Here is a 22,912-nt window from a genome sequence, read left to right on the forward strand (position 1 = left end):
TATTTCATACGAAAGCATTGCTTTTAATCGCGCCATTCCTACTGACGTCATTGTAATGACCTATGTTAATTTAAGTTTGGAAAACCACTAAGACATCTGATGATGTAAAAAGGCAGGAGGAGAGTGAGTGTCTGCCATTATAATGAAAACTCCCCAACCTGACTGTGACTGATGGTAGGCAAGCGGGCCAACCATTACAATGAAAATTCCCTAACCCAGTCTTCATATGAGAAAAGATGTTCGGTGACTTCCCCGTCACGTTTCTAGGGTAACATTATGAGCTACGCAATTTAATAGAATCTTCCTCATAACGTGTAAACTACCTAACATAGCATTCTGTATACAGTGTAGATTTCCATAGCGAAGCACGGGTACATCAGCTAGTACATAATATGCACACCTTCACTGTACACTGTTACGCCTTTCAGTAATCAATCTGCAAGCCTCTGTAAATTAACTAAGTGCCTCCACAATCCTTTAATTGCAGTTAGTTCTGTGGCCTCATTCAGTTTTAAACATCTTATCATCAAAAACAGTCCAATCAGAGTAACCTGTGTCTCCCTCTACTTCTATTGCCTCCCATGGCCAAGTCTTTTTATTCTCCTAGGTAATTATCCTTCTCCATTTGACTCACATGACTCCATCACCAAAGCCAGTTTATGCATACTACTTCATCTATGGAGTTTATTCCCAACTTGACCTTTACCTCTTCAGTTCTGAGTACCTTCCTGCCATTGTTTCCACTTGTTAGTACCAGCAATCATTCTTGCTACTTTCATGTCTGTTATTTCTCATTTATGCATAAGAATAGGAAACACCAGCACAAAATATCATGTACTCTGGAAGCATAAGTACAAGATAGCAAAGCAACTATGCCAGGCTGGGAAGTTAATGGCACCTTTCCATCTTTCTCTAACCAACCACCATTGCTGGTCCTCACATGTGTCTTATTGTCCTCGTTATATATTCAAGGTTATTAATGTCTGCAAATAGAGACAAAGAATATGCCATGTACTTAGCAGATAGATAATTGTGTTGGTAACAACAGCATTATTGCCTCTGAGAAGGAAGGAAAGGAAAGAAAAGGGAAGGAAGGAAGGAAGGAAGGAAGGAAGGAAGGAAGGAAGGAAGGAAGGAAGGAAGGAAGGAAGGAAGGAAGGAAGGAAGGAAGGAAGGAAGGAAGTGGATAGATCCCTTACAGAGAAATAGTTAATGTGTGACAAATGGTACATGAGTCAATGGGAGACGAGACAGTTGGAAATAGACAGGTAGACCACATAAGCAATTAAATAGTGGGAGATTTCAGTTGGGTACTGTCGCAGTAACAACCTTTGTGAAGATCTCGCATATGCCAACTCGTACTTGGAGAAAGAGAGAGAAAAGGTCAATATCCAGGAAGGTGATGGAGCTGTTTATTCCCCATGCACAGTTTGTAATGAAAAACAATTCAAGGTAACCAAAGAAATTAGGTAAATCTCTCATATATATTTTGTAGGTAATTCAGTAATAATAAAGCTGCTCGTGCTACAGAAGGTAGAGTGTCTGTTGAAGATGTGTGTGCAAGCTGGCTGGCTATAGTACAAATGGACACAAAAATTCAAACGTCAGAATACAATATCCATGAAAATCATTTGTAGACTGCAGCTGCAAGTATCAGCCATCATAGCTGTCATATTATTTCTCTTTTTATCTGGCTACTTCCTACCTACCTACTTCTTTTCCTGCACTGAGAGTATTTGAAAAACTGTACAACTGTTCATTCAAAAATCCAGGGCAGATCCAGACCTACAAATAAGTCCAATCTTCACAAACACTCTGTTGTTTCATAATCAAACCCTCAACCAAAACATTCAATATTCTACCTCGATCTCCTCTAGAGCATTTGCTAGATAGCCCGAACAACATGTATCATAGAAATATTTATTCACTGTGTCCTTGCTTAGGTAAGTCACTCTTCCTCTCTACATTTTCCTTATCCATGTTGATTGAAAATCTTCTCATAATTAGGGGCATAATTTCAATTTAACCTTCTGTGAGCGTCCTTCTGAATCTATCTGCGCCAATACAGTCACCTCGGATTCAGATTTAGAGTGAGGGTCCACATTTTGTTCAGGATCCTGAAAAGATTACAAAAGCAGGTCTTGAAATTATTGCACAGAGAAAAATATTAGGAACTGAAGAAAAGAAGTAGATTGCTTAATATGGAAAATATTTCTACAAATTTTCAGTCACTACGAGAAGTATCCAATTATAACAAAAGTTCTAAGATGGAATAATGTATTGAATGACATCAGGGGCGTAACGTTAGGGCCTGCAATGCAGGCGAGCCCAAGCCTTTAAGGGGCCCCTCAGTCTCCTCATGAAAAAAAAAAACAGTAGCCTAATGCACGAAAATGACCAGGGTGGGTTTGTAGAATCAAGTTACAAGTAACTATTCTCATTTTGGTTCCGTATTGAAGATGATGTATATCACAAATATTATAATAATATTTATAGATCCACCTGTTCAATACAATACAATACAATACAATACAATCTACTATTTCATGTGGTTAAAATTTATACATAATATTTAAAAGTCATAGGTACATGTTTCATCCTTTTTATAGGCATTATCAGCCTATATCAATCTTAAAATTATTGGATATGGGATCTTTCTAATCTTATAAACTATAGAATAAAATGTTGAGCAATGATCTCATAAAATGTTATACTACAACATGTAAAATGATGACAATGCACAGAAAGTATGTTTAAAAATACTGTAAATGAACTGTTTTGAAGATTATAACGTGGTTAATCTAGAATATTTGAGTGTTTAAAACCACAATGGATCCTCTTCTTATACACCATTAGGACTATGACGGCCTTGAGTGTGAAAGCACAATCATCCAAGGGTGATATTTATTCCACACCCATAACATGAGTTCAAGATATTAAATCAATGTCAAAATATTTAAAATAGAAGTGTGAAAGTATCAAGCGTGTTAAAATATATACGGTTGATTTATCAGAAAGTCATAGAAAAGAGATAGGACTTCTTGTAGGAGACGTTGCTAATGATAAAATGTTGAGGTGTCAAAGCTAGCTAGCTAAATATTATGTATAAATTTTAACCACATGAAATGGTGGATTGTATTGTATTGTTTTGAACAGGTGGATCTATAAATATTATTATAATATTTGTGAAATTTGTAGAATCAGTCAGAATAGTTTGTTTTTTCACAGTGTGTTCGTAGAGGAATTGCCACTTGATTGCATCTAGCAATAGTTTATTGTGTTGAATGTAACACGCCACAGCTGTTAACAAATGCTTGCCCTTGCCGTCTCTCGGCACAATGTAAAACACTCTTCAAAAAAGACCTGCACCAAATTATTTAAAAATAATTACAACAATGAAAATTGATGCCAAAATATCATATTTTACTTAGAATGTGATACTTTCTTGCTGTGTAGTGCACCTGAGATTGTATTATCCACAAATTTTGCAGAACATTTAACATTTGTCACACATTTATACAACAACAATGTGTAATGCCAATAAGAAATTTGTGTAGTAACAATCAGTCAACTCAGCTTCAAACGAGCTCTCTTTGCATGAAGTTAATAATAGGCTTATCAGTTGCACGGTTTTAAATTTTCAAACTTTATTAAAACAGTTTTTGATTTAATTTTGTTGGTACATTTTTCTGTGTTGTAATTGAATAAATTTCATATTCTGAAACACAATACACTACCAACCATGACAGATGTACGCAATAGTACTAACATCCCTTCATATAGGGTTGGCGTCAGGCCCTTTATTAATATAATTTAACAATATATTTCATTACTTCTATATGTTGTAATTCAATTTATATTAAGTTATTCATAGGTTTTACATTTTATATGAGGGGACCCGAAATTTTTTTTTGGCAGGCAGGCGCCTATCAGATTCATTACACCCCTGAATGACATGCTACACAGTTCAAAAAAATTAAGGGAACAGTTTTTGAACGTATGCCATGCTCCACAAAACAAGACCTCACACCCAGGTATATTACCAACTAAACCTTTATTCTTTACCGTTGAAGTATACAAAAGAACCTTGATGGATTTGTGTTCATTTTCAGAATACAAACAGAATTGTCTAAATAGGGGCGAAAACAAAGTGATAACAGTCCTCCAGGGTAGATTTTCATCACAGTTGGAGAGCTTCAGTATGGTGTATGTCCTCCACAAACATTTATCACAGCTTGGCACCTATGTGGCATACTCCGTATAAGTCGACGGAGGTCACCTTGCAATATCAGGTCCCGTTCTTTAATGAGAGCCTGTTCAAGGTCTTGGAGAGTCTGTGGTGGAACAGGACGTCCATGAACACTTCTGTCAAGCCTATCCCATACATGCTTGATGGTCGGGACTCACTGCCATTCCAGCTCTTGAATTCAGGGTCAACACAGCAACCAACACATGCTGTAGCAGTATCTGCTCGATGTATCCCGCTGCGGAAAGATTACCACGGACGACAACAAGATCCGTACGGCCATCAATACTGATGCCACCCCATACCATCACAGAACCTCATCCGAATTGGTCGCCTTCCTGGACAACATTTGTCACGTACTACTCACCATGGCATCTCCATACATGTTGATGTCCATCACGCTGTGTCAGGGGAAATCTGGACTCGTTTGTGAAGAACACAGGTCTCCATTGGTGAAGTTGCCAGTTGACGTGGGTACGGGCAAACAGAAGGCGAGCTGCGCGATGTTGCTGTGTTAAACAGGGCACTCGAACAGGACGTCTGGGTCATAAGGACACTTTTCTTAACCTGTGTCCAGCTCCATGGCTAAATGGTTAGCGTGCTGGCCTTTGGACACAGGAGTCCCGCGTTCGATTCCCGGCGGGTACAGGAATTTTAACCATAATTGGTTAATTTTGCTGGCACGGGGCTGGGTGTTCATGTCTTCTTCATCATTTCATCCTCATCACGACGCGCAGGTCGCCTATGGGAGTCAAATCAAAAGACCTGCATCTGGTCAGCCGAACTTGTCTTCGCACACTCCCGGCACTAAAAGCCATATGCCATTTCATTTCATTTTTCTTAACCTGTTTCTTACTGTCTGGTCAGACACTGTGACTCCAGTGACCCTCCTGACATCTTGATGATGATGATGCTTGTTGTTTTAAGGGGCCTAACATCGCAGATCATCGGCCCCTATCCTGAGATCTTGTTGCAGTTCTCTGGCAGTTGGTGAACGATGCCGCAATGCACAAATGGTCAGATATCGGTCATCCTGTGGGGTTGTCATGTGTCCATGACCTTGGCCAACCCTCCTTGTGAACTGGCTTGTCTCGTAGCGATTCCACAAGTGGTGAATAACAGCTGACGGAGAGACATTGAGATCCACAGCAACACGACAAAAAGTCCATCCTTCCTGGATCATAGTGATGGCTCTTGCGACCTGAACCTCGTTAAGATGTCTCATGAGATGTGCTGGTTGATGTACAACATTCTCAAATGACCGCAGTAGTCTGTGCATCTCACAACGACACATGGACGCACCGCTATTCACTTTGTTTTGAGGGGTCACCTGACAGTTTAATGCATGGCTACGAGTACAGATGGAGTATAACTTCGATCTGACATGCCCTGAGTAGCTAAGGTCTCAAGGTATGCTGTACGACCATTGGAAAGCCGTCTATCAAATTAACGTTCACATACCAGACGTTACAAAACATGTTCCCCTAATTTTTTTGAACTGTGTATTAAATGGGTCATAATTATTTGCTTATCATTATTTTTCTTGGTTCTAAATTCAATTTAATATGTCCAAAATCTCTTAATCTTATTGCCTTTTCATTTTATTCACAAACTGAATATTTATATCTAAAAGGGTCTTTCCTATTTCCTCATTAAGTTAGGCTGATTTGTTTCACTAAAAAATGATCTCTCCTCATTCAAATTCGTCTTTGAAGCTCAAACTGTTTCTTTTCTTATTCTTTCCTTACATTCTACCTTCCTTCCCTAGAATTTATCCTTCCTTCTTCGAACTTTCATGGCCATAACATCAACATACCAGCGATTAATATAAATATTTGAACTGATGTCAGTTATAAACCTTACAAAGCATTGAAATATTTCAGTATCTTGCAACAGACACTTACATAACTTTAAATCATTACCTTTCTCTTTCCCATAATTATTTCGATGGTAGGTATCTTAATCACCTTTTCAATGACTCTTAATATAAAATACACTCTGTGATCAAAAGTATACGGACACCTGGCTGACATGACGTACAAGTTCGTGGCGCCCTCCTTCGGTAATGCTGGAATTCAATATGGTGTTGGCCCACTCTTAACCTTGATGACAGCTTCCACTCTCGCAGGCATACGTTCAATCAGGTGCTGGAAGGTTGCTTGGGGAATGGCAGCCCATTCCTCACGTGGTGCTGCACTGAGGAGAGATAGCGATGTCAGTCGGTGAGGCCTGGCACAAACTCTTCTATAGGATTCAGGTCAGGACTCTGTGCAGGCCAGTCCATTACAGGGATGTGATTGTCGTGTAACCACTCTGCCACAGGCCGTGAATTATGAACAGGTGCTCGATCGTGTTGAAAGATGCAATCGCCATCCCCGAAGTGCTTTTCAACCGTGGGAAGCAAGAAGGTGCTTAAAACATCAATGTAGGCCTGTGCTGTGATAGTGCCACGCAAAACAACAAGGGGTGCAAGCCCCCTCCATGAAAAGCACGACTACACCATAACACTACCTCCTCCGAATTTTACTGTTGGCACTACACACGCTGGCAGATGACGTTCACCAGGCATTCGGCATACCCACACCCTGTCATCAGATCATCACACTGTGTACCGTGATTCGTCACTCCACACAACGTTTTTCCACTGTTCAATCAGCCAATGTTTACGCTGCTTACACCAAGTGAGGCGTCGTTTGGCATTGACCTGCGTGATGTGTGGCTTATGGTCAGCCACTCAACCATGAAATCTAAGTTTTCAAACCTCCCGCCGAACTGTCATAGTGCTTGGAGTGGATCCTGATGCAGTTTGGAATTCCTGTGTGAAGGTCTAGATAGATGCCTGCCTATTACACTTGACAACCCTCTTCAACTGTCGGCGGTCTCTGTCAGTCAACAGACGAGGTCGGCTTGTACGCTTTTGTGCTGTATGTGTCCCTTCACGTTTCCACTTCACTATCACATCAGAAACAGTGGACTTAGGGATGTTTAGGAGTGTGGAAATCTTCCATACAGACTTCTGACACAAGTGACACCCAATCACCTGACCACGTTCGAAGTCTGTGAGTTCCGCGGAGCGTCCCATTCTGCTCTCTCACGATGTCTAATGACTACTGAGGTCGCTAATATGGAGTACCTGGCAGTAGGTGGCAGCACAATGCACCTAAGATGAAAAACGTATGTTTTTGGGGGTGTACGGATACTTTTGATCATACAGTGTATTTACAAATAACAAGTTTCATAAAAAACTGTGCAAAAGAGAAATACATTTATTTTTGTCAACCTGTAATTGGAGCAGTGAATGTTAAAAGGCCAAGAGGAAGAGTACCCAGCAGATGTGTAGATCAGGTTGTCATCCAGATGCTTTTACAGAAGATCATACAACAGGTAGATTATTGACAACAGTGCAAGCAACAAGTCATGTCCAAAAGAAATTTAGACAACCTGTACGAGGCCATGATGCTCAGTCATGAGCAAAACTCTAAGAGAGATAAGAGAGGCTTCATCACTTATATTTTTAAAATAATAATAATAATAATAATAATAATAATAATAATAATAATAATAATAATAATAATAATAATAATAATAATAATAATATATATATATAATTTACTTTCATTTATTTAATATAATTTAATATTCATCTTTAGAAAAGATTAATTTATTCATTTCAGATATTCATTTATAGGATGAGGAGTAAGGGATTGGAATAAATTATTAATGGAAATGTTCAATAAATTTCAAAGTTCTTTGAAAACATTAAGAAACATTAAGAAAAAGCTAGGTAAACCACTGATATGAAATCTGCCACCTGGGCAACAGCCCTAAATAATTCAAATCCCTGATGAATGCTTGAAGATGGAGTGCCAGAATTTTGTTCTATGAAGGAGTTCTTTGACAGGTCTATAAATCTACATACACAGATCACTCACATTAAAACACTCTTTAAAGCCATTCAACCAGAACTGGAAAAAACTCAGGTTTTTTGAAAGAAATGTTTATTGGTTTAACTTTTTGACGTAAACATTTTTAAAAAAATTGTGCCCTTATATAGTATTTATTTTTGAGTAAATTTTAGGGAAATGCTAACAATTATATACACATTTTTGACTTTCATCTTATATTTATGGAACACTAGAAAACCTTGTATCTGCTACACAGACACACACTGCATAGCTTGGATGGCACGGATTTCTTCTAAGTTGGAGCAATTTTAAGTGGCCAGTATATTGAGCCTGAAGCCTCAAGGGAATCAATCAATCAATACTAATCTGCATTTAGGGCAGTCGCCCAGGTGGCAGATTCCCTATTTGTTGTTTCCTAGCCTTTTCTTAAACGATTTCAAAGAAACTGGAAATTTCATTCCATGCCATTTCTCCACTGACACTTCGGAACATACCACTTATTCACGTCATTATCCTCACGGTTAATCCGTATTGAATACTGTTATTAATAACAATTATAATAGGAAATTATTTATTGTCCACCTATTCAATACTAAGGTGGTTCCAGTTTCATACAATTATATCTCTTTATGGGATATGTTTTGCTCAGAGCACAGCATGGTTAGCGACAATGAATTGAACCCAACAGTTAGAAAATAACTGTAAATTACTAACTTCAGTACTAACAGGGGAGAAAGAGTAAGATTGCGCCCATAGTGTACGCGCTTACACATTACAGGGAAGGAAACCAGACATTGATCATGAGTAGATACCACCCATTCCCTCATTATAACTTACTACCAGATATGGCTTTAGTTTTTTTTTTTTTCTCTTTTAAAAACTATTTTTATATATAACTGTTAGATCTTCAATCTGCCGAAAGTAATTTTGAATAAATGTGTAAACTATCTGAAAAGTATGGTACCAGAATTATATCTAGAACAAAATGAAATTATGATAGTAGGGTACAGTACAACAATATATTTTAATATGATGATGAAGATGAAAACAATAACAACACTAATAATAACAATAAGAATGCCGATACGCCCGAAGTTGAAAATATACCGTACCATCTATGCAGAAAAAACTTAAATTCTCAATAACATAACTTTTTTATTAGACTCCAAAGATACTAACTGTCTAGTTAACATGAGCCCAGAAATACCTACTTTAAGGGCACTACCGAAAATTCATAAACAAGAAATTCCTATTAGACCAATAGTTAACTTTAGAAATAAGTCCGGCATAATAGACGGCCAAATTCGTACAAAGATTTTTAAAAGAACACTATAAGTTTAATAGCCAGGCGCGCCTAATTAATACTATTGACTTTTGTAACAGAATTAAAAACATTGAGCTAACAGACTACTACCCGATACATAGTTTGGATATCAAAGATATGTACTCCTATCATAGATACTATAAAAATAGTAAGAAGGAATTTAATGCAACACAGCAAATTAAGTATGGTGGAAATTGAAGAATTTTTCACATTACTAGAATTTACTTTGGAAAATAACTATTTCGTTTTTGACAGCAAATTTACAAACAGTCTAAAGGTCTAGCAATGGGTCTGCCGGCTTCAGGTATTTTAGCAAACATATTCATAGATTACATGGAATATAATAAAATAGTGGATAAAATAGATGGACTGATTACAGGGTTGAGATACGTCGATGATATATTTGTCATTATCGATGAATAAAAGGTTAAACCTGATGGTATATTAGAGTATTTAAATACTGTACTTGGATAAACAAGTCCATTTTACGATGGAATCTGAAAATGATAGGCCTTTACATTATTTAGATTTAACAATTACTGGAAATTCTGGTAATTTCGATTTTCAAATTTTCAGAAAAACTAATCAAACAGATACTATTATCAGAAACGACTCCAATCATCCAGGTCAACATAAAAAGGCAACATTTTACAGTTTAATTAATAGGGCTATGTACATACCTATGTCTAAGAAGAATTATAATAGAGAGATAAACATAATCCATGAAATTGCTCGTAGCAACGGATATTCCAGAAAATTTATTAATAGAATGATAAAGTGAAAAATGAACCAAAAAGAACTTTAATTAAAGAGCAAAAGGAGAAAAAGAAATCTGCAGTTCTAACTTTTCGAAATAAGCACTCTTATCCCCTGGCTAAAATTTTCAGGAAAAAGAACATCAATGTCGCATACAAAACGGATAATAATACTAATAAGATAATTTTCAATTGAGATAATATAGAGAATAAATGTATATTTAATAAATCAGGAATTTACAAATTAACATGCCAAACATGTAAACAACAAAATACATAGGACAGTCTGGAAGAAGTTTGGCTATAAGGTACAAAGAACATGTTAATGCAGTCAAACATAAAAGATATTCGGCAATGGGAGAACATATGATTGAAAAGAATCATAAATTTACAGACATTTCTAATTACAAGGAATACATACATTTGGCCAAAAAGGGGAAGTTAATGACTGTTTTGGAAAGTTCAGAAATTTATCTTGCACACACACACACACAAAAAAAAAAATTTGAAGCAAGTTTAAATGAGAGAAGTGCAGAAGATAACCCACTGTATAGACTAGCATTTAAGGAACAAAAAGAAGAAAAAAGAAGAAGAAAAGCTTGAAGATCTTAAATTTATATAAGTATTCTCATTCAGTTCAACATAATTTTATCATTTTCGTAATATTTCATAAGTTTTCTTCATTCATTGATATTGTGGCAGCAGCAGCGTGTATCTCAGAACTTTAATTGTACTCCTTGGATCTCTTCGGTAGGAACGAGTGTTTTTGTTTCTGTGTGTAATCTCCTTTTGTAATAAAACTTGTATATTTTGAAGATCTGTTCACATAGTATGGGACAGAATAATAAAGTATAGATTATCGAAAAAGGATAAAGGGGATACCTGATAACGGCTTAATCGTAGGATATATAACATTTTGGCGACCGCGACAGGACACGTCTGTTGTACTGGAGTTGATGTTTCACTAAACCTTGTTTGTGCTATCAGGTTCGGTTGTTATTGACTATCGTCTATTCTTTCGGAGTAGTTTTTTCTTTTGCTGCCATCGCGATGACGACTGTGGAAAAAGAAGACATTTGGAAGTCGGCCGTGAAGAAGCGTGGAATTTTAAGGTCAGTATTCATGAAGCACTATAACGCCGTCATAGAAATGATTAGTAAGAAAGTCGCAGTAGACGAAGTTGTCTAAGTTTTCTGTTCTTGAGGTCAGGTATGATGATATTGTGGCTCTCGATAATGATATACAGGATTTCCTTTATTTAAGTGAGTGTACCGACGAGGAAATCTTACAAGAGTTTGAGACAGTTGATGAGTATAAAGAGAAGTATTGTACACTGAAAGGCAAAGTTAATGAACTGAAGAAGTCCCAAGTAAATGTGGCACGATCTGTTTCCGAGTCATGTGATTCGGGAAGACATCGGCTTAGGTTACTGAAGTTGGAATTGGCTAGATACGGTGGCGAGATCTCCCTGTGGAGTGGATTCTGGGCACAGTTTTCCCATATTGATAGCGACCCGGAACTTAGTAACGAGGAAAAATTCCAATACCTGTTGCACGCTACAGTACCTAAATCTAGGGCCAGGTCCATTGTAGAAAGTTTTTCGCCTTCAGGCGAGAATTATGACAAAGCGATTCAATCACTGAAGGAGAGGTCTTTTATTTGCTAGTGAATTTTTTACCTTGCACCTTTTGAAATATTTAATTATAAATGCTATGAATTTTTTTTCTCTCTTTAAGTAAACATCTTATTTACATTTTCATTTTGTCTGTTATTTAGTAGCTAGTAATATTGACCTGGCAACGTGTTAAACGTTAATGTAAAGATCCTGCCCTTTCTCCTTCATGTTTTTGCCCTCCACGCTTTGTATTTTGTGCTACTGCCCTTACGGTAAGTACTTGTGTTTTGTTTTCATTTTGTTGTTTGTTTTCTCCATGTACATCTTGATTAGGTTGCACTATGACAGCCAAAAATTACTGCTATGATATTTCAATGCTAAGTCTCTTTACTCATGCCTGCTATTCCAAACCTCCTCCAAATACAATTTTAGATATTGTACACTGCAGGGTGTGAATACAGAGTGAAGCAGCCGATCTGACACTAGAATAGGCAATATACAGATAGTCATGAGAGAAACACCTTTCACCGAGTTCCAAACCCAGTGGCAGAAAAGATCTGCCTTTGCAATATGTTACATACGCTGACCAGGAGCTGGAGAAGCTTACAAAACTCCTTCAGCAGGCTTGCTTCAGTTGGATGCAAATGTATGCAAATAACTTTAAGAAGGAAATGATTTTGGGCAAGTTTGGCTGAAAGGGAGGTATGTCTACCTACCCCTACTCCACCCCAATGCTAAGACATTGTTTAGTAATTTGTTGTATGAAAAATATATACAGGAGATAGACAATAAGAAATAATGTTACCATTGATGCTTTCACAGCCTGTACTTATAGACATGATATAGAAGAAAGATTTTCTTCTGAAGACGCAGAGCAAAGTTCTCTGTGAAACGTAAAGAATTTCACCTTATTTTCTTGACACAGCATAAGCCCAAAAAGCCTATATCATGTCAATGAGAAATAATGTTTACTATATCATAAATATTACACATTATTTTGATTAGATTGCTATTACGGGAGATACTAATATTTTTTTAAATGTGTTCAGGTCTTCCTCTCAATCCCCTTTCCCTTCAATTAGAATCAGAAAATGAGTAATGAAGATCCTAATTGCGTTACCCTCAACTTAAATATAAGGTTTCATGAAATTCTGCCTAGCCATTTATCTGTGATGCTGTAACAAACAAACAAACATTACATTGAGCTGGACTATGACCATTACTTACCCTGTTTGATATAAAAAACATGTATCAGGTTAACATTTAAAGAAGGTAGATAGAAAAACAGTTTAATATATATAGGTACCTGAGGCATTTCCTCTTCTACCTGTGGCTCAACTTTCACACCTGTCAGGATGATGAGTTCAGGTTCTAATTTGACTGGGTTAATCACTACCTGTTCCTGATCTTGATCCTGAGAAAATTTAAAAAAAATATCCTGCCAATAATTGAAAATTATTTTATAGTGAGCAGTAACAGAAATATTCAATCATTCTTAAATTATAATTATGTTAACATGCAAACAGAAATATGAGACAAATCTGTGGTAGTTTATCTTCATCAAGGGTAACAACAGAGACTGTCCAGCTCATGGGCAAAGGCTGTGAATAGCCAGGATATGCTGGATGATTTTGAAACCAATCAAAATATGATGTTGCAATGTTTTGCATGTAATAAGCAGCAGTGACATCAGGATGCAGTAGATGTGAAGGTACTCCATTTGTATTACTGCCACATTTCGGGGCAAACAAATCTGTAAAAACCTGATGATATACAGTAGAGGAAGATAATGGCATTATTCCTAACGGTATTGCTTTTGTTTCTGATGTGATTTAGTGACTGATTCCAATACCCATCTTTTTTTTTGGCCAAGAAGGCCACTCTCTGTTCCTGGAAAGACTTACGAAGTACAAGGGGGGAACAAACATAAAAGGTATTTTACTTTTTATTTAAATTAATTTATTGAAAAACACAAGGCAATTACAATTTATTTTTCCACATATTTTCCTGCTTTGGAAATACATTTTTTCCCAGTGTATGGGCAGCTTTTTGATGACCTCATCATAAAAAGAACAGGTCGTGTCACCAGCCAGTTGCGCACTAAGTTTTCCACACCCTCATCATCTTCAAATCATTACCCTCCTAGAGCTTCTTTAAGCGGTCCGAACAAATGGAAATCGCAGGGCGATAAGTCTGGGCTGTAAGAAGGATGATCAAGTGTAGTCCAGTGCATTTCATGTAGCTTGGAGACAGAGCTGCAGTATGGGGCTGCGCATTGTCGTGGAGAAGGATGACCTGTCGAATCGGTTGGTCTCATCTTTTGCGGCGATATACAACCCTCGCCTTGTTCAACAACTTGCAGTAGCAAGGAGCATTGACTGTGCGTCGCTCATTCAAAAAATCAATCAGCAAAATGCCTTACCCATCGAAAAAGAAAACGGTTGCTAGAACCTTGCCAGCTGACAGTCGAGTAATGGCTTTCACTGGTGCTGCCTCCCCTTTCCTCTGCCACTGCTTACTGGCTTGTTTGGATTCGGGAGTGTAGTGGTGGACACATGTTTCATCGCAGGTGATGATCCGACTCAAAAATGCATCACCTTCTTCCGCAAACCTTGCTGTAAGCCTCTGACAAACCTCCACACGTCTCAACTTCAGAGTTTAGATCAAAAGGCGAGGAACCCATCTGAAACACACTTTATGGAACTGTAGGTCGTTTATGACGATTGCTTGACAGCTGCCATAACTGATTCCGACTTGTTCTGCAATTTCTGATACTCTCGGCTGTCGATCGTCGTCAATAATGTCTTTAACCGCACGAATGTTTTCGTCTGTAATGCTGGTCGAAGGACGGCAATCGTGTAGCTGATTTTCCACACATATTTGCCTTCCTTGAACTTTTTATGCCAGGCAAACACATGCGTCCTTGACAATGTTTGATCACCAAACTGTGCAGTCAATCTCTGGCAAATTTCTGCCGCCACAGCTCCTTCACGAGCAAGAAATTCTTTAATTATGCGTTGCGCAGTGGAGGGGTGCACTTGTTGCTCCGACATCGTGAGCGTTGCTGATGAAATGGCGGGAAATATCTAACAGCACGCTCTCCCCACTCCTAACAGTCCCACCTAAGCATAGCAGAAGTGCGGGGCCAGTCCTATCAACTGTTGACATTGAAAAACAAAAATCCTGTTTATATTTGATCGAACTTCATATAAGATTCAATTAATTGTAGATTATGAATACTACCATTTAGTACTCCACTCCTTAAGAATGGTTAAATTCTATATTAAGGAGCTGAAATTATTAGAAATTATATAAAAGAAAAATTATGGTTTTCAAAATATAAGTCATCAAGTTTATAAACAGTGACGGAGCATAGAGAACCAAGTGAGATGGCTGTTAGGTTTGTGCCATGTAACTGTTACATTATATTCGGGAGGTGGTGAGTTCGAACCCCGCTATCAGCAGCCCTGAAGATGGTTTTCTATGGTTCCCCATTTTCACACTAGGGAAACATTGGAGCTGTATGTTAATTAAGGCTACAGTTACTTCCTTCACAGTCATAACCCTTTCTTACCCTATTATTGCTAAAAATCTGCCTGAGCTGGTGTGATAAACCACTAGCATAAAAAAATCAATGTTTCACTAATTACTACAAGATACAAATAAACAATATCTGTAATGAATTTAAAATGTATAATAACCTCACAAATGCCAATAAGCATATTTTAGCATCTTTAAATACTACTGGACTGAGCCGAGATCCTCTTTGGACTGAGCCAAGATCCTCTTAACTAATTCTAGAAACTTGAAATGTACAACTCTCACTGTTTTATGACTATTTAACCTTAAAAAACTCATCTAGGCGGGTGTGGCGAGAACATTTCACGGTGACTATCTTCTTCTCCAGAATGGCCTGCAGTTCTTGTACTGCTTCAAGGCTTTTGGCATCTCTACAATAAAAGGAAATGCTTTCAGTTGTCCCACCATTTCATAAACTGAAGCATAGTTGGTTATTGAAGCATATAAACTGGAGTTTTCATCTTTACCACAAGTTCCCCACTGTCACTACACCCACCGTCCGACTCGTTGGCTGAACGGTCAGTGTACTGGCCTTCGGTTCAGAGGGTCCCGGGTTCGATTCCCGGCCGGGTCAGGGATTTTAACCTTAATTGGTTAATTCCAATGGCATGGGGGCTGGGTGTATGTGTTGTATTCATCATCATTTCATCCTCATCACGACGTGCAGGTCGCCTACAGGAGTCAACTCGAAAGACCTGCACCTGGCGAGCCGAACATGTCTTCGGACACTCCCGGCACTAAAAGCCATACGCCATTTCATTTACTACACCCACCAGCTTACAGTTCTCTTGCTTGCAAAACCTTCACCATTTACAAATATCCAATGGGTGTAAAAGTATGGAAATTGGACGAGGATAGGAAAGAACTAAACCAGGTGGTGGAAAAATTTTGCAAGATTACGATAGGTTTTCCAAACTGCACTGCAAATGTGGGAGCTAGATTACTGTGTAAATAAACGATGGAAATTACAATAGTTAAGAGGGCGATTAAGTACTGGATAAGATTGGAAGAAGGGAAGGGAGGGGAATTACTACAAGAAGCCTATAGGTTACAGAAAAGTATGGAAAACGAAGGATACTGGGTGAATAAGTGTAAAAGGAAAAGGCTACAAAATTTAGGGTTGGGGGAGTTAGGGTGTGTGGGATGCGGGGAGAGGAAAGAATGGGCATGGAAAAGGGTAAAGGGAAGATCATTAGATATAGAAAGACAGAGTTTAATAATGGAATGTAGGGAGAGAGACTCGCTATCAGTATTAAACAAATTCGTGGAAGTAACGAACCCGAAAACGGAGCTTGAGGGCAGAAGAGATGAGGTTTATATTGGTGGATAATGGGAGTTCTGAAAAACAGGGGATGGGTAGGACGAGAAAATAAGGACAGCCCCTAACATTCTTATTAAAATATCTATTAACAATACTACCTGTAATACTCTTACATTTTTTAATTCTAAATTCAAAGCACTTCTCTGCCAAAGTAGTATTAATATTTATCACTCTAAATTAAAAATTATTTTGAATATTTGGTCCCTTCGTACTAAAATATTCACTCATTATAAAGATAAAAACCGACCTGGCTTACGCCGGTGGGGAGAAGGGTTCATCGGACCTGCATATATTTAACCAATGCAGAGCCTTAGAGGAGATTAAAAGGAAATTGCTGAAAAAGAAAGAGATAGAAAAGATAGAAAAGAGTTATAAGATGACATAATGGTTGTGTAGAGTGTGGGACAGAGGAACAAATATATCAAAATATTTAAATGCGGTTAGAGCCAGTTTTTAAAGAAATTGAGGGAATAACAGGGAGAATGGAGAGAGCGAAAATGGGACAATAAAAAGAAGCGAGAGATAAGATAGGAAGAAGATGAAATGGAAGAAAGAAGGAGCAGGGAGAGTTGGAGCTATGTTCAGAACAGGGGGTAGGAGGTGAGAGAAGCAGGGAGAGATGAGTAGGAAGGTAGAAGGAGATAGCCGAAATAGAGAGTTGTTTGAAAATGGAGTCTTCAGAGAAAGAGGTAGTAAGAATTACATGAACGAGGGAAGGGAATGGTTATCTGCCCTGAGCAGGATGCTGCTGAGTAGAATAAGAGAGTTGTATTAGATATAAGGATATGTACTATGGTTATAGTATAGTGTAGTGCAGTAGTGTAGTGAATTCAAGGAGGAACGATTGTCAGAGTTACTCATTCAGGATAAATATTTCAGGTTCCCTATGGGAATCAACATCTATATTAACTGGAGTAGTGACTAGGGAGATGGACTGAACAAGATTTTGATGAATAGGGGAGAGCATCTTACTCAGAGGAATGGTTATCCACCCTGAGCAAGATGATGGTCAGTAGATTGAGTGTTATATACAATGTAGATATACTAATAAGAGATTTGTGTATATTGGTATTTGAATGTATTAAGAGACGAACAGGTAATATCTAGATACGGGTGATGGTGAAAAACTTTGTTAAAAGTAGGAATTAGGTAGGAGAAGGAAGGCTGAGAGAGTAACTGTAAATAGGTTGTATAAATATTAAGTTTATGGTGATATTTAAGGAAATGAGCAATTAGTGAGTGGATTGTAGAGTATAAGACGTAAATAATGTGGAAGAACTGTATAAAGATGGTGTAAACTAGTAGAATAGTTAAGGAAACTATTGGTATGTTTGTAAGGTCGGTATTGTGAACTGTGGAGAAAAGATGAGGAATGGTGGATGTGTATGTAGAGTACTTGGCTAGAAAGATGGATTGAGTAAGACTTTGATGAAGGAAGAAGAGCATCTTGCCCAGAGGAATGGTTATCCGCCCTGAGCAAAATGATGGTCAGTAGAATGAGTGTTATATTATATACAAGGTAGATATTATAAGAAGAGATTTGTATATATTGGTAATGGAATGTATTAAGAGACGAGCAGGTAATATCTTGATTGGGGGGATGGTGAAAGACTTTGTAAAAAGTAGAAATTAGGCAGGAGAAGGAAGGCTGAGAGAGTAAATGTAAAGAGGTGTATAAATATTAAATTTGTGGCGTAGTTTAAGAAAAAGAACAGTTAGTGTATGGATTGTAGAGTATAAGATGTAAATAATGTGAAAGAACTGTATGAAGACATCTAGAATAGTAGATGAAGGAGGAGGAAGGAGTATGAAAGTGAGAAAGAGCAGACTGCAAGATACGTGACGGGGAGTGTGAGATGTAATAGGTGAAAAGGTGGGGTGGGACTGACCCACCCCAAGGTAAAAAAGATTAAGCATGTCTACACATGGGAAAAGAGGAGAAGCAAGGATGGGTGCTGGTAATGTGAAAGAAAGGTGAGTCGTATCCAACAGTCTGGACAGAAGATAAGAAAATGACGGGTCACATGATGGACTGGCTTCCGCCTCATGTGATCTGTCATGCAAAGAATGGGAGGAAAACACATTGTCAGCAAGTTGCCTGTGGGGAGTCCGGTATCTGACCACACGAGTCAGGACTGGTAGTGGTGTCTACAGGTTGGACGGGCAGTTTTCCTTACCAGGGGAGACCAGCCAGTTCTTTTAATTTAGTTTTAGGCAGTAGAATAAGCTAATTAGGATGTTAGTGTACCTTGCCATTAAGGTAGCATCTTACATGTGGTGCTGGATATCTGCACATGTGTGGGATGCCACAGAGTAGATTTAATAGATTGTAAATTTAGACATAGGGGGCAGTAGTGGCTTGTTATCTTTATTACCTAACTGATCGTATGTACTATGGTGGAAATAAAGATATGTATGTATGTATGTATGTATGTATGTATGTATGTATGTATGTATGTATGTATGTAATATCCAATGAATTTTCCTCAAACTGTATACTCCTATCAATCAGGTGTATTTACTGTCATCAACATTTTTGTATCCTATCTGATTCAAAAGACCCTGGATCAAATCTTGTTGTAGTTCTTTCTCCTGTTGATTTTCCAAGTTCCCTTCAGTCCCATTAACAGAAGAAACACTTCTGAATAGTGTCCTTTGTTACAGCTTTCACCGGGCGAGTTGGCCGTGCGCGTAGAGGCGCGGCTGTAAGCTTGCATCCGGGAGAGTAGGTTCGAATCCCACTATCGGCAGCCCCGAAAATGGTTTTCCATGGTTTCCCATTTTCACACCAGGCAAATGCTGGGGCTATACCTTAATTAAGGCCATGATCACTTCCTTCCCACTCCCATCATCGCCTTCTCTGTAGATGCAACAAAAGCAAATTGTAAAAAATATAAACATTGACAGGACATTTTTCAAGTGTAATTCAAGATGGGAGGTCAAACTGTCTAGGAAAAATTAACATTCCTGTTTTGCTTCTTCAATCTTATCATCGAAGGAAACAGTCCAGTCAGTTATAATTTCTCACATGATCCAAGCTTGTTTGATACTTCATTCTGCTGGTAACTTTCTTACATCCAGTCCTTAAAAACAGCAAGAGTTTGATACCTTCCCAATAATAAGAGGTTGTGATGTTTCAATAGCCATATCTGAGCAGAGTAGTACAGATAAACACACACTAGAAATTTTTCCTGTTACATTTTTGTCCCCAGAAACTAGTTTTGTCAGGAACAACACGAAAAACTGGAGCAGAAATTAATAACTAGTCTGATAGAAGGCAGATCGGGTTTCATAAAGGTTACTCCACTGAAGTTCAACTTGTCGGATAAGAGCAAGATATAGCAGATATCTTGAATTCAGGAGGTCAAATGGATTGTATCGCAATTGACCTGTCTAAGGAATTTTATAGGGTGGATCATGGGAGACTACTGGTAAAAATGAGTGCAACTGGTCTAGACAAAAGAGTAACAGAATGGGTTGCTATATTTCTAGAAAACAGACCTCAGAGAATTAGAGTAGGTGAAGCTTTATCTGACCCTGTAATAATTAAGAGGAGAATTTCTCAAGGCAGTATTATTGGACCTTTATGTTTTCTTATATATATAAATGATATGAGTAAAGGAGTGGAATCGGAGGTAAGGCTTTTTGCGGATGATGTTATTCTCTATAGAGTGATAAATAAGTTACAAGATTGTGAGCAACTGCAACGTGACCTCGAAAATGTTGTGAGATGGACAGCAGGCAATGGTATGTTGATAAACGGGGTTAAAAGTCAGGTTGTGAGTTTCACAAATAGGAAAAGTCCTCTCAGTTTTAATTACTGCGTTGATGGGGTGAAAGTTCCTTTTGGGGATCATTGTAAGTATCTAGGTATTAATATAAGGAAAGATCTTCATTGGGGTAATCACATAAATATGATTGTAATTAAAGGGCACAGATTTCTGCACATGGTTATGAGGGCATTTAGGGGTTGTAGATAGGATGGAAAGGAGAGGACATAGAAGTCTCTGGTAAGACCCCAAATAGAGTATGGCTCCTGTATATGGGACTCTCACCAGGATTACTTGATTCAAGAATTGGAGAAAATCCAAAGAAAAGCAGCTTCCGACGAAAGCAGATTTCCGACAAGAGAGTAGCGTTACAAAAATGTTGCAAAGCTTGGGCTGGGAGGACTTGGGAGAAAGAAGACGAGCTGCTCGGCTAAGTGGTACGTACTAAATAACACTAGTATGCTTTTATTGTTCACCCACCTATTCAATACAATACAATCTTAAAAATTAGGACTTTGTCCTTATCAAAATTGTTAACCTTAAATTTATACATTGGATGGTATATGCTTTCCCTATCAATAGTAGGCATCATCAATCATATATTTTACTTTAGGAACAGATCAGGTACCTGATTGGAAATGACTTATGAATACAGTTAAAAACTATGTCTTGTAAAATGGATTAGAGATCGTTAAACAACTATTACAATATGAAATATAGTATACTATTTACTTAACAATATTTGTGTTAATATTTGAGTCTAAAAACATGACAATTATTTGAGGATTATGACATAGATATTACAATAACGATAAAATCTGAAAGCACATTCCATTTAATTGCCATATGGAGCGTTGTTAAAAACTTGAGGAAAGTTGACCATTGGTAACGGTCACTGGTTCTTAAAGTTAATAAGTATTGATTTTCATTTATATGCTTATAAATTTTGAAGAATTTTCATATGGCCTGGTTCTTTTTGAGATAATATTAGGTGGAATGCTGGTGCGGTAGGCTATATTGAAGTTTGTGTAGACGTCATTAGGCCATCTTCTTTGATGTAGTATTTGTGGGAAGAGTTTGTGATAGGTGTAGCTCTTTGTTGTTGGACGTGTTGAGGTGAGCGTACTAGTTGAAAGGGAACGTTAATGTCAATCAGTGGGTAGCCAAGTGTGTGATGAAATTCTGTAATTAATAGGTTATTTTGAAAATTTTTTGAAGGACCATAATTGGAATTAAGGGGCTGAATAGTGGAAGTTAAATGAAAAGTGTTGACACTTATCCCTTCGACTGTTGAGATGTTAACTTATGTTGAGGGCTTTAGAGCAACTGGCAGTCGCCGAGCTCTTACTTTGCGTATTGTATTTGTGGAGTCTTGGTGGAGGGAGTTGAGCTTGAGAAGGCGTGGCTAAGGGCCCATTTGCTGCGCATGAGGAGGAGTTGTCGGCAGCGGGAGAACGGGAGGGGGTGGTGTGTGTGTTAGATTGGTGGGAGTGTTTGCTGATTTGGTGGTAAATATTTTATAAAAATTACTATTCAGAAGGAATGGTTTTTGTAATAGAATTGGAATCTGTTCATAAATAGGACTTTTCTTATCTGTTACATTATTAAAGTTTTGTCTTTGTTAAATTGTTGATCTAAGAAGATTGAGTTTTCATATTCCGTCATGAGCTTACCTTTTTCAATTCTTTTTAAGATTTGTAAATACTGATCTATTGTAGTAAATCTGTGACCTGTTTCCTTCATGTGGTTACTCATCACAGAGAACTTATTATGTTTTTGGGCGTTATAATGTTCTGCATACCTGGTTGAGAAACAGCGGCCAGTTTGGCCAACATAAGACAAATTACATACTGAGCATCTGAGTCTATATATACCTGAACTTGAATATTTATTATTAGTTGAATTGACTGAGTTATGATTAAAAAATAAATTTCAATTTGTATTCTGCATTGTGTAAGTAATTTTTACCTCATGTTTTTTTAAAGTATTGGTAATTTGATGGATTTTTGGGTTGGTAAATGTGAACATTGCGAATTTTGGTTTGTTGAGTTTTATTGGAGAAAGGTTTGTGGTTAATTTTAGTCTAACTTTATTAATGATTTTGTTGATCATATCTGGATTGAACGTTGAATCTGGCTATTTCTTTTACGAAATCTAATTCATTTTTTAGATTATTCGGTGAAAGAGGGTTTTTTAATGCCCTGTATACTAAACTGTAATAAGTGGCTTGTTTATGGAAATCTGAGTGCAAAGATTAACTTTTTATAGTTGTTGGAGTAAATGAAGGCTTGCGGTAAATTTGGAAATCAAATTTGTCTACAACTCGCGTGATTTTGATGTCTAGAAAATTGATTGAATTGTTGTTTTCGTTTTCCTTTGTGAACTTTATATTATTGT

General features: G+C 37.6%; 1 protein-coding gene across 12 annotated transcripts in view; it reads right to left on the minus strand.

Moving 5' to 3' along the window:
• The window catches only part of LOC136858607 (transcription factor Clamp), a 129,241-nt gene that overhangs the window by 22,217 nt on the left and 84,112 nt on the right, over nt 1–22,912 (minus strand). For 8 of the 12 annotated variants that reach the window (XM_067138288.2, XM_068225636.1, XM_067138293.2 and 5 more), the window contains 2 exons: nt 13,152–13,259; nt 2,028–2,117 (listed from right to left, as the gene is read on the minus strand). In XM_067138288.2, coding sequence (XP_066994389.2) covers nt 2,028–2,117; nt 13,152–13,259 — 198 coding nt within the window. Of the gene's footprint in view, nt 1–2,027; nt 2,118–13,151; nt 13,260–22,912 lie in introns of those variants that run through there. The other 4 variants (XM_068225638.1, XM_068225637.1, XM_067138295.2 and 1 more) reach the window with 2 other exon arrangements.

Source organism: Anabrus simplex, chromosome 1, assembly GCF_040414725.1.
Source record: "Anabrus simplex isolate iqAnaSimp1 chromosome 1, ASM4041472v1, whole genome shotgun sequence".
Classification (NCBI taxonomy): Eukaryota; Metazoa; Arthropoda; class Insecta; order Orthoptera; family Tettigoniidae; genus Anabrus; species Anabrus simplex.